This window comes from Schistocerca serialis, chromosome 4 (assembly GCF_023864345.2).
Source record: "Schistocerca serialis cubense isolate TAMUIC-IGC-003099 chromosome 4, iqSchSeri2.2, whole genome shotgun sequence".
In the NCBI taxonomy this organism is placed as follows: Eukaryota; Metazoa; Arthropoda; class Insecta; order Orthoptera; family Acrididae; genus Schistocerca; species Schistocerca serialis.
In genome coordinates this window covers 303,178,553-303,192,889 of record NC_064641.1, presented here as the reverse complement: position 1 = coordinate 303,192,889, position 14,337 = coordinate 303,178,553, and the positions used below count along the sequence as shown (strand labels likewise).

Sequence of the window (14,337 nt, the reverse complement as noted above, 5' to 3'; positions counted from 1 at the left end):
GATAACTAGTTTGGACAAGAAGAGAATAGAAGCTTTCAAAATGAGGTGCTACAGAAGAATGCTGAAGATTAGATGGGTAGATCATATAACTAATGAGGAGGTATTGAATAGGATTGGGGAGAAGAGAAGTTTGTGGCACAACTTGACTAGAAGAAGGAATTGGTTGGTAGGACATGTTCTGAGGCATCAAGGGATCACCAATTTAGTATTGGAGGGCAGCGTGGAGGGTAAAAATTGTAGAGGGAGACCAAGAGATGAATACACTAAACAGATTCAGAAGGATGTAGGTTGCAGTAGGTACTGGGAGATGATGAAGCTTGCACAGTATAGAGTAGCATGGAGAGCTGCATCAATCCAGTCTCAGGACTGAAGACCACAACAACAACAACAACTGTAAGGTGCTTAAAAATGTTATTAAAGAGGCAAAGAGTATGGGGTATGTAAATAGAATAGCTAATTTACAGGATACAATTAAAACCATAGTGCCAGTTGTGAAGGAAGTGTGTGGTCAGCACTACAAGGTCGATTAGATTAGATTAGATTAATACTTGTTCCATAGATCATGAATACGACACTTCGTAGTGATGTGGAACGTGTCAGGTTAATAAAAGATGTCTGTACAAGATATTACATTACACAAAATATTGCATGACACTAATGTTTAAGTTGGTTTTTTTTCCCCCTCCCTTAATTTATATCTAAACATTCAGCCAATGAGTAGAAGGAGTTGTCATCTAGAAATTCTTTTAATTTAGTTTTAAATGTTGGATGGCTATCTGTCAGGCTTTTGATGCTGTTTGGTAGGTGACCAAAGACTTTTGTGGCACATAATTTACCCCCTTCTGAGCCAAAGTTAGATTTCGCCTTGAGTAGTGAAGATCATCCTTTCTCCTGGTGTTATAGCTATGCACACTGCTATTACTTTTGAACTGGATTGGATTACTAACAACAAATTTCATAAGTGAATATATATACTGTGAGGTTACTGTGAAGATCCCTAGATCCTTAAGTAGATGTCTGCAGGATGACCGTGGGTGGGCTCCAGCAATTATTCTGATTACACGTTTTTGAGCAATGAATACTTTTCTACTCAACGATGAATTACTCCAGAATATGATGCCATACGAAAGCAGTGAACGAAAGTAGGCATAGTAAGCTAATTTACTGAGATTCTTATCACTAAAATTTGCAATAACCCTAATAGCATACGTAGCTGAACTCAGACGTTTCAGCAGACCATCAATGTGTTGCTTCCAGTTTAACCTCTCATCAATGGACACACCTAAAACTTTTGAAAATTCTACCTTAGCTACAGACTTTTGTTCAAAGTCTATATTTATTATTGGAGTTGTGCCATTTACTGTACAGAACTGTATATACTGTGTTTTATCAAAATTTAAAGAGAGTCCGTTTGCTGAGAACCACTTAATAATTTTGTGAAATACATCATTTACAATTACATCACTTAGTTCTTGGTTTTTGGATGTTATTACTATATTTGTATCATCAGCAAAAAGAACTAACTTTGCATCTTCATCAATGTGGAATGGTAAGTCATTAATGTATATCAAGAACAGTAAAGGAACTAAGACCGAACCCTGTGGGACCCCGTACCTGATAGGCCCCCCAGTTTGAGGAGTCAGCTTTCTGCGATCTTCCAGTTAAGTATGAATTAAACCATTTGCGCACTGCCCCCCTCAAACCATAATGATTTAGCTTATCTAAAAGAATTCCATGATTTACACATTTGCGCACTGCCCCCCTCAAACCATAATGATTTAGCTTATCTAAAAGAATTCCATGATTTACACACTCAAAGGCCTTTGAGAGATCACAAAAAATACCAATGGGTGATGTCCGGTTATTCAGAGCATTTAATATTTGATCAGTGAAAGCGTATATAGCATTTTCTGTTGAAAAGCCTTTCTGAAAACCAAACTGACATTTTGTTAGTACTTTATTTTTACAAATATGGGAGGCTACTCTTGAATGCATTACTTACTCAAAAATTTTTGATAGAGCTGTCAGAAGAGAGATTGGGCGGTAGTTGTTGACATCTGACGTATCCCCCTTTTTATGCAATGGTCTTACAATGGCATATTTCAATCTATCGGGGAAAACACCCTGCTCCAAAGAGCTATTACATACGTGGCTGAGAATCCTACTTATCTGTGGGGAACAAGCTTTAAGTACCTTGCTGGAAATGCCATCAATTCCGTAAGAGCTTTTACTTTTCAGTGAGTTTATTATTTTACTGATTTCAGAGGGAGAGGCTGGTGGAAATACAGTTGTTTCAAACTGCACAGGTATGGCCTCTTCTATTAGTAGCCTTGTCTCTTCTAGTGAAGATGTAGATCCTATTTTCTCCACAACGTTTAAAAAATGATTATTGAAAATATTTTCAATTTCTGATTGTTTGTTAGTACACTTGTCATTCAGTTTTATGGCACTAAAGTCTTCCTGTGCTCTTGGTTGCCCTGTTTCCCTTTCAAGAATATTCCAAATTGCTTTAATTTTATTATCAGAGTTACTGATCTCAGACATGATACACATGCTTCTGGACTTTTTAATAACTTTTCTTAGTACCGCACAATAGTTTTTATAATATTGAACAATTTTGGGGTCAGTACTCCCTCTTGCTGTTAGATACAGTTCTCTTTTTCGGTTGCAAGAGATTCTTATTCCTTAAGTTAGCCAAGGTTTTTTATATGTTTTCTTGGAATTATGTTTAACTATTTTCTTGGGAAAACAATTTTCAAATACCCTTAAAAATGTATCATGAAATAAGTTATATTTCAAGTTTGCATCGGGTTCCTTATACACTTCATCCCAGTCTAGCTGCTGTAGGCTTTCCCTAAAGTTTGCAATATTTACGGCATGGAGCTATGTCATGTACTGTAACTAGCTGTGCACCATGATCTGAAAGACCATTCTCAACAGGATAAGCATTTATGTCCTTAAACTTATCTTGGTCTATAAAAAAGTTATCTATCAATGTCCTGCTGTTCTTTGTTATCCGAGTAGGAAAATCAATGACGGAGCTCAAATTGAAAGAACTGAGTAATACTACAAGGTCAATCTTCCTATTACACTCTTTCAGGGAATCAACACTGAAATCCCCACAAATGATAATTTGCTTCCCCCTGTCTGACAGATAGCACAACGAAGCATCCAAGTTTTCTAGAAATAGCTGGAAATTCCCTGAGGGGGACCTATACACTGTTACAATTATGAAAGTGCCATCATTTAGTTTTATTTCAGTGGCACACGCTTCCATATGTTGCTCTACACAAAATTTTTTAGTTTCTAAATTTTTTACACTGTGGAAGCTTTTGACATATATGGCAACTCCTCCTCTCATTATATTATCTCTACTTACATGTGCAGCTAATTTGTACCCATTGATGCTAACCTTTTGCATATCAGTGACAATTTGATGCTCAGACAGGCATAGTACATCTATTACATTCTCAGTTTCTATATCTTCTAAACAAAGCAGCCATTTTATTCTTCAATCCCCCCATATTTTGATGAAGTATACTAACATTATTTTTCACTTTACTTTTGTGAGTATCTTGAACTTTTTTAACATCTTTAGTACTCGCCTGGCTGAGTTTCCCACTGGACACTGATCTGACACATAAAAAAGAGTTTCCACCATGAGATGTAGTTCCTCCCCCCTTTAAATATCCTGCTATCAGCCCAGCCAGTTTACCCTTCCCTTTCTTGTTGAGGTGTAGGCCATGTCTAGTATAGTCCCACCTACGGAGTGAATCAACAGGAACCACACCAATGTGTGACCCTGCACCAGATCCAAGTAGCTGTTCCAACTCCAAATTAACTCTCCTGACAGAAGAGCTCAAATGAGGTCGGTTGTGGCGCTCCAGAACTGACGCAAACCCAACACTGGTATGACTCGATGTTGATGCAATCTTTGCCAGGTCACACTCTATGCTGTACCCCGGATCTCTGTCAATACTGTTGCCTGGCCCACCCACAATAACCACAGTATCTTCCTTAGTAAAACCTCTACATAGTGAACCTAAATCCTCTGTAACCTGCCCCAGTCCAGCACTAGGTTTGAAAAAACTTGTGACCTGGTATTCTGACCCTAATTCATCCTGCAGAAGTTGGCCCACACCCCTAGCATGCGAACTACCTAGCAACAAGTCTTTGCAGACTTCCCTACATTCTTATTCAATTTGCTTCTGAAAGCTTGTTGAGCCCTGTCTACATCTACTTCTGTGAGAGGCTCATCAGTTTCTGACTGAGGCAACAGGTCAAACCTATTTTTTACATTAATAACAAAGCTGTCAGAAGAATTTCTTGGCCTGTTCCTTATGCCTGTTGCCACTTCCCACCCCTGTTTACCCTCCCCCCCCCCCCCCCCCCTTAACCTGTCCAGTTCTCGCCTAGCCTCATCTAAGTCAGCCTGAAGGGCAGCAATTTCCCCCTCCTGTTCCACAATCTTTCTATCTCTACTGCATAGCCTACAGAACCACTGATGAGTCTCGCTCATTTTCCCAATTCCCACACCACTACAATCGCCCCAATGAAAAAAGTTACTACATCCATCACACCAGACCCCGGAGCTAACGATTCTACGGCACGTCAGGCACTTTACACTCATGGTACAAATTGATCTTAGTGACAGAAAGACAATTAAGTTACCGGAAAACAATGAAAATACGTGTACGAAAAATTAGGCCTATTCGCGACAATGTAAACAGTGGTTCAGAAGTTTATTACTGGAAATTACGTATGAGATGACGATACTCTACAGATATAAAGGGTCAGCAAACGTATTTAGCACACTAAACTATCAGTAAATGCACTTAAAATAGCGGTATGAAGTTTAATCTGAAAGCTCAAAAGTTCGGCCTGACTGCGATATGTAAACAAAACGAACTTTATGTGATTACTGTGAAAATACGCGAGTAAGACAAAAACCTTTAATGGTACGCTTGAAGAGCACTATAATTAATGTAATAAATTAGTTTAAAGTGTTAAAAACAGCTTATTACTACTTAAATTACTTATCTTGTTCGAGAGCTGTGACTCAGACTTCCATATAGCAGGCGCAGGGCTACCAACGATATAAAGTCAGATCAGAGGAAAAATATTTCTGTCACTGATAAATCAGATATGTCTACTGTATTTAACAATCATTTTCTGAGCATTGCTGGTGAATCAAATAAAAATTTAGTTTCTACAGGGAATCATATAACTCTCTCGGCAAATGTCTTTCCGAGATTGATGCCTGAAATACTCCTCTATGATAAAGACAAGGGGGAGATTGGGTCAATAATTAAATCACTGAAGGTTAAGAACTCTCATGGTTATGATGGAGTGACTAGCAGAATATTTAAGTACTGTACTGCACATGTTACCCCTGTATTTAGCCATATTTGTATTTTTTCCTTTATGAATGGTCAGTTTCCTGAACAATTAAAGTACTCAGTAGTAAATCCACTTTATAAAAAGAGAGAAAGGGATAATGTAGGCAATTTTAGACCTATTTCGATGCCATCAATGTTTGCTTAAGTTGTTGAAAAGGCTGTGTATGTAAGTATCTTATATCACAAAATTTGCTATCAGATATAGAGTTCAGCTTTAGAAGTCATTTAATAACTGAATATGCTATATTCTCTTTTCTCATGTGAGGTACTGGATGGGGTAAAAAAAAAAAAAAAAAAAAAAAAAAAAAGGTTTAGAACACTAGGCATATTTTTTGATTTAACTAAGGCACTTGCTTGTACTGATCACAAAATATTGTTCCAGAAGTTGGACCATTATCGAATACGGGGAGTAGCTCACAATTGGTTCACCTCTTACTTTAGCAACAGACAGCATAACATTCACGGTGTTGGGAATGGCTGTGATGTGGGGGCCTGAGTGGGGTATGGTCAAGTGGGTGGTGCCCCAGGGATCAGTGTTGGAGACACTCCTGTTCCTTATTTATATAAATAATATGCCCTTTAGTATGCCAAGTAAGTCTAAAATATTTCTGTTTGCTGATGACATTAGCTTGGTAGTGAAGAATGTTGTGTGCAACATTGGCTCGGTTTCAAATGGTGCAGTTCATGACCTACGTTCATGGCTTGGAGAAAATAAACTAATACTAAATCACAGTAAGACATAGTTTTTACAGTTTATATCACACAATTCAATAAAACCTGCCATTCTGATTTCATGGAATGGGCATATGATTAGTGAAACTGAACAGTTCAAATTTTTAGTGGTCAGACAGATAGTGTACTGTCATGGAAAGCCCACATTCAGGATCTTGTTCAAAGACTTAATGCTGACATTTTTACTATTTTAATGGTATCTGAAGTGAGTGATCATTCAATGCGAAAATTAATCTACTTTGCTTATTTTCATATGCTTATGTTGTATGGTATTGTATTCTGGGGTAACTCTCCCCATTCTAAAAGGATATGTTTGGCTCAGAAATGGGCAGTTCGGGCAATAAGTGGTGAAAGTCCACAAACAAAAAAAAAAAACTGTGAAAGCACCCACGTGATTTACCAACTGACCTGCCTACACTGTGGGAATGACCAGCAACAAACTGTCCATTCGCACGAATGGACACAGGCAGATAGTGTTTGTTGGTAATGAGGATCACCTTGTGGCTAAACATGCCTTGGTGCACGGCCAGCACATATTGGCACAGTGTTACACCATCTGGGTTATCTGGATACTTCCCACTAACACCAACCTATCTGAACTCCGGAGATGGGAACTTGCTCTTCAATATATCCTCTCTTCCCGTTATCCACCAGGCCTCAATCTCCACTAATTTCAAGTTGCCGCCACTCATACATCACCTGTCATTCAACAACATCTTTGCCTCTGCACTTCCGCCTCGACTGACATCTCTACCCACACTCTTTGCCTTTTAATATGTCTGCTTGTGTCTGTATATGTGTGGATGGATATGTGTGTGTGTGCGAGTGTATACCTGTCCTTTTTTCCCCCAAAGGTAAGTCTTTCTGCTCCCGGGATTGGAATGACTCCTTACCCTCTCCTTTAAAACCCACATCCTTTCATCTTTCCCTCTCCTTCCCTCTTTCCTGATGAAGCAACCGTTGGTTGCGAAAGCTAGAATTTTGTGTGTATATTTGTGTTTGTTTGTGTGTCTATCGACGTGCCAGCGCTTTCGTTTGGTAAGTCACATCATCTTTGTTTTTGGATATATTTTTCCCACGTGGAACGTTTCCCTCTATTATATTCATATCATTAATTTGAACCCAACAATTACGTTTGTTATTGTCACTGTTGCATTTCGAAATCTTTTCTGTCATCTTATTTTCTCTTTCTGTTTTTGCCAGTAGTTTCACTTTGTATTCACCTTCTCCTTTTTACCGTAATCTACTATACAATTTTATCCCGCCTATATGTACTCAATAATACGTCACCCACTTCCAAACCATAACCAAAACAATTTTTTTTCCCCGCTTTCAACACTACTGCTGCTATAAAATTCACCGTTTCTGGTTCACAAACAGTTCCTTTCACCTATTTAACAACCATTTCGGCTAGTTCTCATAACTTTCGATTTATTTCCGTTTTTCCCACTTCATTGATAATTTTTAGCCGCTTCCCACAGGTTTTAACGTCATTATTTCTGCGCCAGACAATTGTTAGCCTCATTTACATAATCTGCCACCACAAAACCACCCCTTTTAATACATTTACATGCAGTTTTTTCGAAATTTTCCCGAATTTCTCCATCCTTTAACGTGTTTTGGCGGCAACACAACCACCTAACCTTTGTGCACATCATTGTCTACCAACCCAAGTTCACCACAGGATCAACATAGCCCAGCTTTAACCAACACTTTTTCGCCTTTTTTCACAACAGATCTCCAGTTACTTTCTAGTTCACCTTTATCTCTCCCCATATATTTTTATTTTCATTTTCATTTCAGCCTCATGTTACACTTTCCACCTTCTAATACCATGTCACCCTCACAACACCCCCACAACGAGCCCATTAAGTTTTATTTACATTCCCTCCGCAAACATGCCTTCACCCTAGCCAGATTACGCTCGCATATTTTATTTTATCAGGGTTGTCTGACATTTGGCATTACCCCCAAAGGCCTCACACTTAAAGTTCCCATCTCTGGCTCCAACCCTTCTTTCCATCAGTCCCTATACCAGTTCCAAACTGAACAATCCATTGCCCTCACCCACCTAATCCTTCTCCTACACATCAACTCAGCCAATGAACACACCCATCAACTCCTATCCTTAATAAAAGTCCTCAATCTTTCCTCTCCCACATCCACACCGGCTGTTCAGAGCATCCTCCTACAGGCCAACCGCAAATTAGAACAGCATGCCACCCTTCACCTCAAAAAACTATCCAATCTCCTTCCCAATCCAAAACCTCTGTCCTATCCAAAGGCCTCACCTTCAGCCCCACTCCCAGATTCAACCAAACAGCCCTCGTCAAAGATTTACTGTCCTACACTCGTACTCTCTGCTGGAAATATCACTTTGCCATGAAGAAAAATGATCCTAATCCTACTCCTAATGATCCAGCTCCCCAAGACACTATCCAAATTGAACCCTGCCTGGAACAGTTCCGTCCTCCGTCACAGCGGGACCCACCTCCTCTTCCTCAAAATCACCCTCTCCAAATCTTCCAGGAATTTCTGACTTCCAGCCTTGCCTCTCAATCCTTCTTAAAAAACCTTAATCCTACTCCCAACATCACCACTGCTGAAGCCCAGGCTATCCGTGATCTGAAGGCTGACCGATCCATCGTCATTCTTCCGGCGGACAAGGGTTCCACGACCATGGTACTTGATCGTCGGGAGTATGTGGCTGAGGGACTGCGTCAGCTTTCAGACAAGACCACATACAAAGTTTGCCAAGGTAATCCCATTCCTGATGTCCAGGCTGAGCTTCAAGGAATCCTCAGAACCTTAGGCCCCCTACAAAACCTTTCACCTGACTCCATCAACCTCCTGACCCCACCGACACCCCGCACCCCTACCTTCTACCTTCTTCCTAAAATTCAAAAACCCAATCATCCCAGCCGCCCCATTGTAGCTGGTTACCAAGCCCCCACAGAACGTATCTGTGCCTACATAGATCAACACCTTCAACCCATTACATGCAGTCTCCCATCCTTAATCAAAGACACCAACCACTTTCTCGAACGCCTGGAATCCTTACCCAATCTGTTACCCCCGGAAACCATCCTTGTAACCATTGATGCCACTTCCTTATACACAAATATCCTGCACGTTCAGGGCCTCGCTGCGATGGAGCACTTCCTTTCACGCCGATCACCTGCCACCCTACCTAAAACCTCTTTCCTCATTACCTTAGCCAGCTTCATCCTGACCCACAACTTCTTCACTTTTGAAGGCCAGACATACCGACAATTAAAGGGAACAGCATGGGTACCAGGATGGCCCCCTCATACGCCAACCTATTCATGGGTCGCTTAGAGGACGCCTTCTTGGTTACCCAGGCCTGCCAACCCAAAGTTTGGTACAGATTTATTGATGACATCTTCATGATCTGGTTCAGGGTACTAACACAAAGCCGAATATCACACTAGATGGCACTACTCTGCAAGTCGTAGATAACTTCTGCTATCTTGGATCTACTATAGAATCAAACATGACTGTTGACAAGGAAATTGATGCTCGCATTGGAAGAGCTGCAACAACTTTTGGCAAACTCTCTACACGTGTTTGGAAAAACAACAAACTCTCTTTGACCACCAGAATTCTTGTATATCAAACTTGCATCCTCAGCATCCTTTTGTATGCATCGGAAACATGGACTACCTATGCCAAACAAGAATGTCGCCTTAATGCTTTCCACATGGCGGTGCCTGAGATCCATCCTCAGAGTAACGTGGAAGGACCGAGTGACCAAAGAAGCAGTGCTATCTAAAACTAACTGCAACAGTATTTCAGCTATCTTGAAGCAGAGACGACTCCGCTGGCTGGGACATGTCCACTGTATGGATCCAGACAGATTACCATGTGAGGTGATGCTTGGAGAGATCTCTATAGCCAAAAGACCTGTAGGACGTCCTGTATTGAGGTTCAAGGACTCCTGTAAACGAAATATGGAGAGCTCTGGAATCGACACAAACAGATGGGAGGCACAGGCTAGCATGAGACCAGAGTGGCGTGATGATATATCATCTGGAATGTCGAAGCATGATGAAGGCTTGCGAGACAGATGAAGGCAGAAAAAGCTTCACAATGCTACCACTGCTCCTGCCTCAGCAGCCAGATACACTTGTGACAATTGCGGCAAGAGATGCCGTGCTACCATTGGCTTGACAAGTCATATGAAAAAATGCAACCCATAAACACACAGACACTGCAACAATCATCTACCAAGATGTCGTGGCCAATATATAGATTCCCTGTAAGATAGAGGGTTAAGCTGTTTGCCATCAACCTGTTATAAGCTCATTCCATTGTTCTCCTGGCTGTGTCTGTTATGGACGTTTGGGCCCTTTATCAGTTTACTCATGTCACCATAAAACAATTAAACATCACAGTTTTTGAAGAGTCCTCCTGTGTTGCAGGCAAATCGTGTATGTCAAAAACAGGGCTGGGCAATGCATAAACGTAGTGGGATATCAGACTTAATGTTTCCTCAGCCAAATTTTGTCTTGTCCTGTGGTATCATTTCTTAATGTGAAAATTTGTTTTCTATTGGTAATGAATGGATCGAGAAGCCTTTTGCACTGTAAGATTTGAATTTCCTGGCAGAATTTTATGATAAACACAACCAAAGTGTTTCACAAACATGAAAAATGTGAATGGGGTAATTTTTATTGTGCAGTTTACCAAGTTCTTCGCTGCAGATGAAGTAACTGGCACACCACTACGTCTACCGGCCTCATATGGACAACAAAGTTGCACAAGCGGTCTGACAGTGTGCCATCTTCCAGGCACACTAGCCAGACTCACACTAGTCATTATGGTACTGGATAGTGCTGTCAGCCAGAGTTCATGCCATCTCTGTGGGCCTTTTCTTGAGGTTGTGAAGTTAATCAATGTGGACTACTCCGCCAGCTGCTCTCATGTCATTTGCCTCCAGCAGACAAAAATGGTTGATTCACAATACAGGGTGCACCCCACATGCCGGTGACTGACAACGGTCCCTCATTAAACATCAATCAGTACTAGTTTTGGCACCCTGGTCAGCGACCTCCCTCACTGAGGAGCCCACCATCTTCACAGTTGCAACCACATTGTAGCCCTGTCTACTCCCGGGTAACACAGGATAGCTGCCTGGTCCTCCTTTCCTGCAAGCTGATGAGCACACCCTTGGACAATGATACAGCTTCACAGACAGTTGAATCACCAAACCTCTCACATCACACCTGATGTGCAAATGAAAGATATGGATGTACTGATATGTGTAACATTTCCCACATCTAACAAGGGTGCAGGTGGTGGGAACACTGTCAGTATCAAAGGCTGGTGACATAAACTACTATAGCAGGCTGGCAGTACACAATCTTTCAGTTATATTGTCCAAAGTGAGCTATGACTGTTACGGCTGGTTACTTGGATTGATTTAGACATATTGCATAGTGTTTTGATAGGCTTAACGGAACTTTGCTTAATATCATACTTGCAATGTGTGTGCACAGTGAGTCAGAAGTGCTTGATGTGTATCAGTATCAGTTGTGAACTACTGCATATTAAATTTCTATCTGAAACTATGGCATATGTTAAATTTCATCAGAACTATTGTTGTTTGGTTTCATGGAATAATAGACAATTTTAATCTGTTGCTACAGGAGCTGATTTGTGTTCAATATCCATTGTTGGCTCTAAAGTGAAAATTACAACACATTTCATTAAAAATTATTGTTATTAATAAGTACAATGATGCTTCTCTACATTAGTTAACTGCAAACTTACTCTAAAGGCAGCCTCTCAATTATGGTGCAAAATACACTGAAGTGCCAAAGACCTCATATAGGCAAGCGTATTTAAATACAGTGATATGTAAACAGGCCGAATACTGCACTGCATCAGCAATGCCTATACAAGACAACAAGAGTCTGGCCCACGTTGTTAGAGTGGTTACTGCTGCTACAATGGCAAATTATCAAGATTTATGTGAGTTTGAACTTGGTGTTATAGTCAGTGCTTGACCGATGGGACACAGCACCTTCGAGGTAGCGATGAAATGGGGATTTTCCCATATGAACATTTCACGGGTGTACTTTGAATACGTGAATATCAAGAATGTGGTAAAACATCGAATCTCTGACATCACTGTGGCCGGAAAAAGATCCTGCAAGAACGGGACCAATGATGACTGAAGAGATTCGTTCAACATGACAGAAGTGCTGCAGATTTCAATGCTGGGCCATCAACAAGTGCCAGCATGTGAACCATTCAACGAAACATAATCAATATGGGCTTTTGGAGCCAAAAGCCAATCATGTACCCTTGATGACTGCATGACACAAATCTTTATGCCTTGCCTGGGCCTGTCAACACTGATATTTGACTGTTGATGACTGGAAACATGTTGCCTGGCCAGACGAGTCTTGTTTCAAATTGTATCAAGCAGATGGATGTGTATGGGTATGGAGACTATCTCATGAATTTGTGAGCCCTGCATGTCAGCAGGGGACTGTTCAGGCTGGTGGGGTGTGTGAAGTTGAAGTGATATGGAACCCCTTATAAGTCTAGATACAACTATGACAGGTGACACATACATAAGCATCCTGTCTGATCATCTGCGTCCATTCATGTCCACTGTGCATTCTGATGGACTTGGGCAATTCCAGAAGGACAGTGCAACACCCCATACATTCAGAACTACTATAGAGTGGCTCCAGGAACATTTTTCTTAGTTTAAACACTTCTGCTGGCCACCAGACTCCCCAGACATTAACATTATTCAACATATCTGGGATGCCTTGCAATGCACTGTTCAGAAGACATCTCCACCCCCATCTACTCTTACGGATTTATGATTCGCCCTGAAGGATTCAAGGTACCAATTCACTCCAGCACTGGTTCAGATATTAGTCGAGTCCATGCCAAGTCATGTTGTAGCACTTCTGCATGCTTGCGGGGGCCCTACACAATATTAGGCAGACTTACCAGTTCCTTCGCCTCTTCCGTGTAGAAGAGATGTTAAACTATTTCTTCTAAAGAATGTTTGTAACATACCTTTTGAACCCAACTGAATGTTCTTTGTCCTCTGGGAAGGATGACCTCGAGCTTGTGCTCCTTCAACACCAGACAATATGTTTAAAGCATGTTCTCGAGCCCGCAACATTAAGCTTGCTGGATGTGTCCACTGATTCAACAAACGCTTTGCTCTAGATCTTGGCAGAAAAAGCAGCAGTCGCAACTTCCTTTTCACACCTTCCTTGGAATCACCTGTGTCTTCATTGGTTAAAATGGTCGAGTGTTAGCAAGCTGAATTAACAATTGAAATACTAATACATACAATTTTTTTTATAATAAACATTAGTGCTTGTGTCCCTGTTCAGTAGACATACTCAAACATAACTCTTGGCACATAAGAAACAATGGAAATATGCTTTAGCAAATTTCTTTTGCTCTTCTTTATCATCCAACTTGAGGTAGTTCAAGAGAAGTGGGTATGTGAACCCCTATGGCGCTTTCCTCACATTTATAAACAAGTTATGCTTTTACAATTTTTAATTTCAACATGATAGTGAGACCTCAATGTTAGAGAACACTGTACTGTACAGATTTTACAATAAATGTGGTACTTCAAAAATGACCATTCATAACCACTACAGTTTTCAACTGCCAGGAAGAAATGTTTATTATTTCCTTATGAAACTAAAAGATTATTTTTCTTTACTTTGTGGTATGACATTTCTTACAACATGTACCAATAATTACATTTAACATCATACAGAATATCAAACAATGGAAAATCCAGGATGAAATGTAACAATTTTATGAAAACAAAAGTTGCAACTCACCATATAGTGGAGATGCTGAGTCAAATATAGGCACAAACAAAAGACTGTTACAAATAAGCTTTCGATCAGCAAGGCCTTCATCAAAAATAGCCCCCCCCTCTCTCTCTCTCTCTCTCTCTCTCTCTCTCTCTCTCTCACACACACACACACACACACACACACACAAAAGCAACTCACACACTCATGACTGCAGTCTCTGGCAGCTGAAGCCACACTGTAAGCAGCAGCACCCATGCATGATGGGAGTGGCGACTGGGTGAGGGTAAGGAGGAGGCTGGGGCAGGGAGGGGTAGGGATAGTAGGGTGGGTGTGGGGGACAGTGAAGTGTTGCAGGTGAGCATGCAGGGATGAGA

General features: G+C 40.9%; 1 protein-coding gene across 4 annotated transcripts in view; it reads right to left on the bottom strand.

The window, feature by feature from the left end:
• The window catches only part of LOC126473954 (protein pigeon), a 500,491-nt gene that overhangs the window by 40,154 nt on the left and 446,000 nt on the right, over positions 1-14,337 (bottom strand). For all 4 annotated transcript variants that reach the window (XM_050101320.1, XM_050101319.1, XM_050101322.1 and 1 more), the window contains one exon: positions 13,194-13,412. In XM_050101320.1, the coding sequence (XP_049957277.1) occupies positions 13,194-13,412 (219 nt within the window). The remainder of the gene's footprint in view (positions 1-13,193; positions 13,413-14,337) is intronic.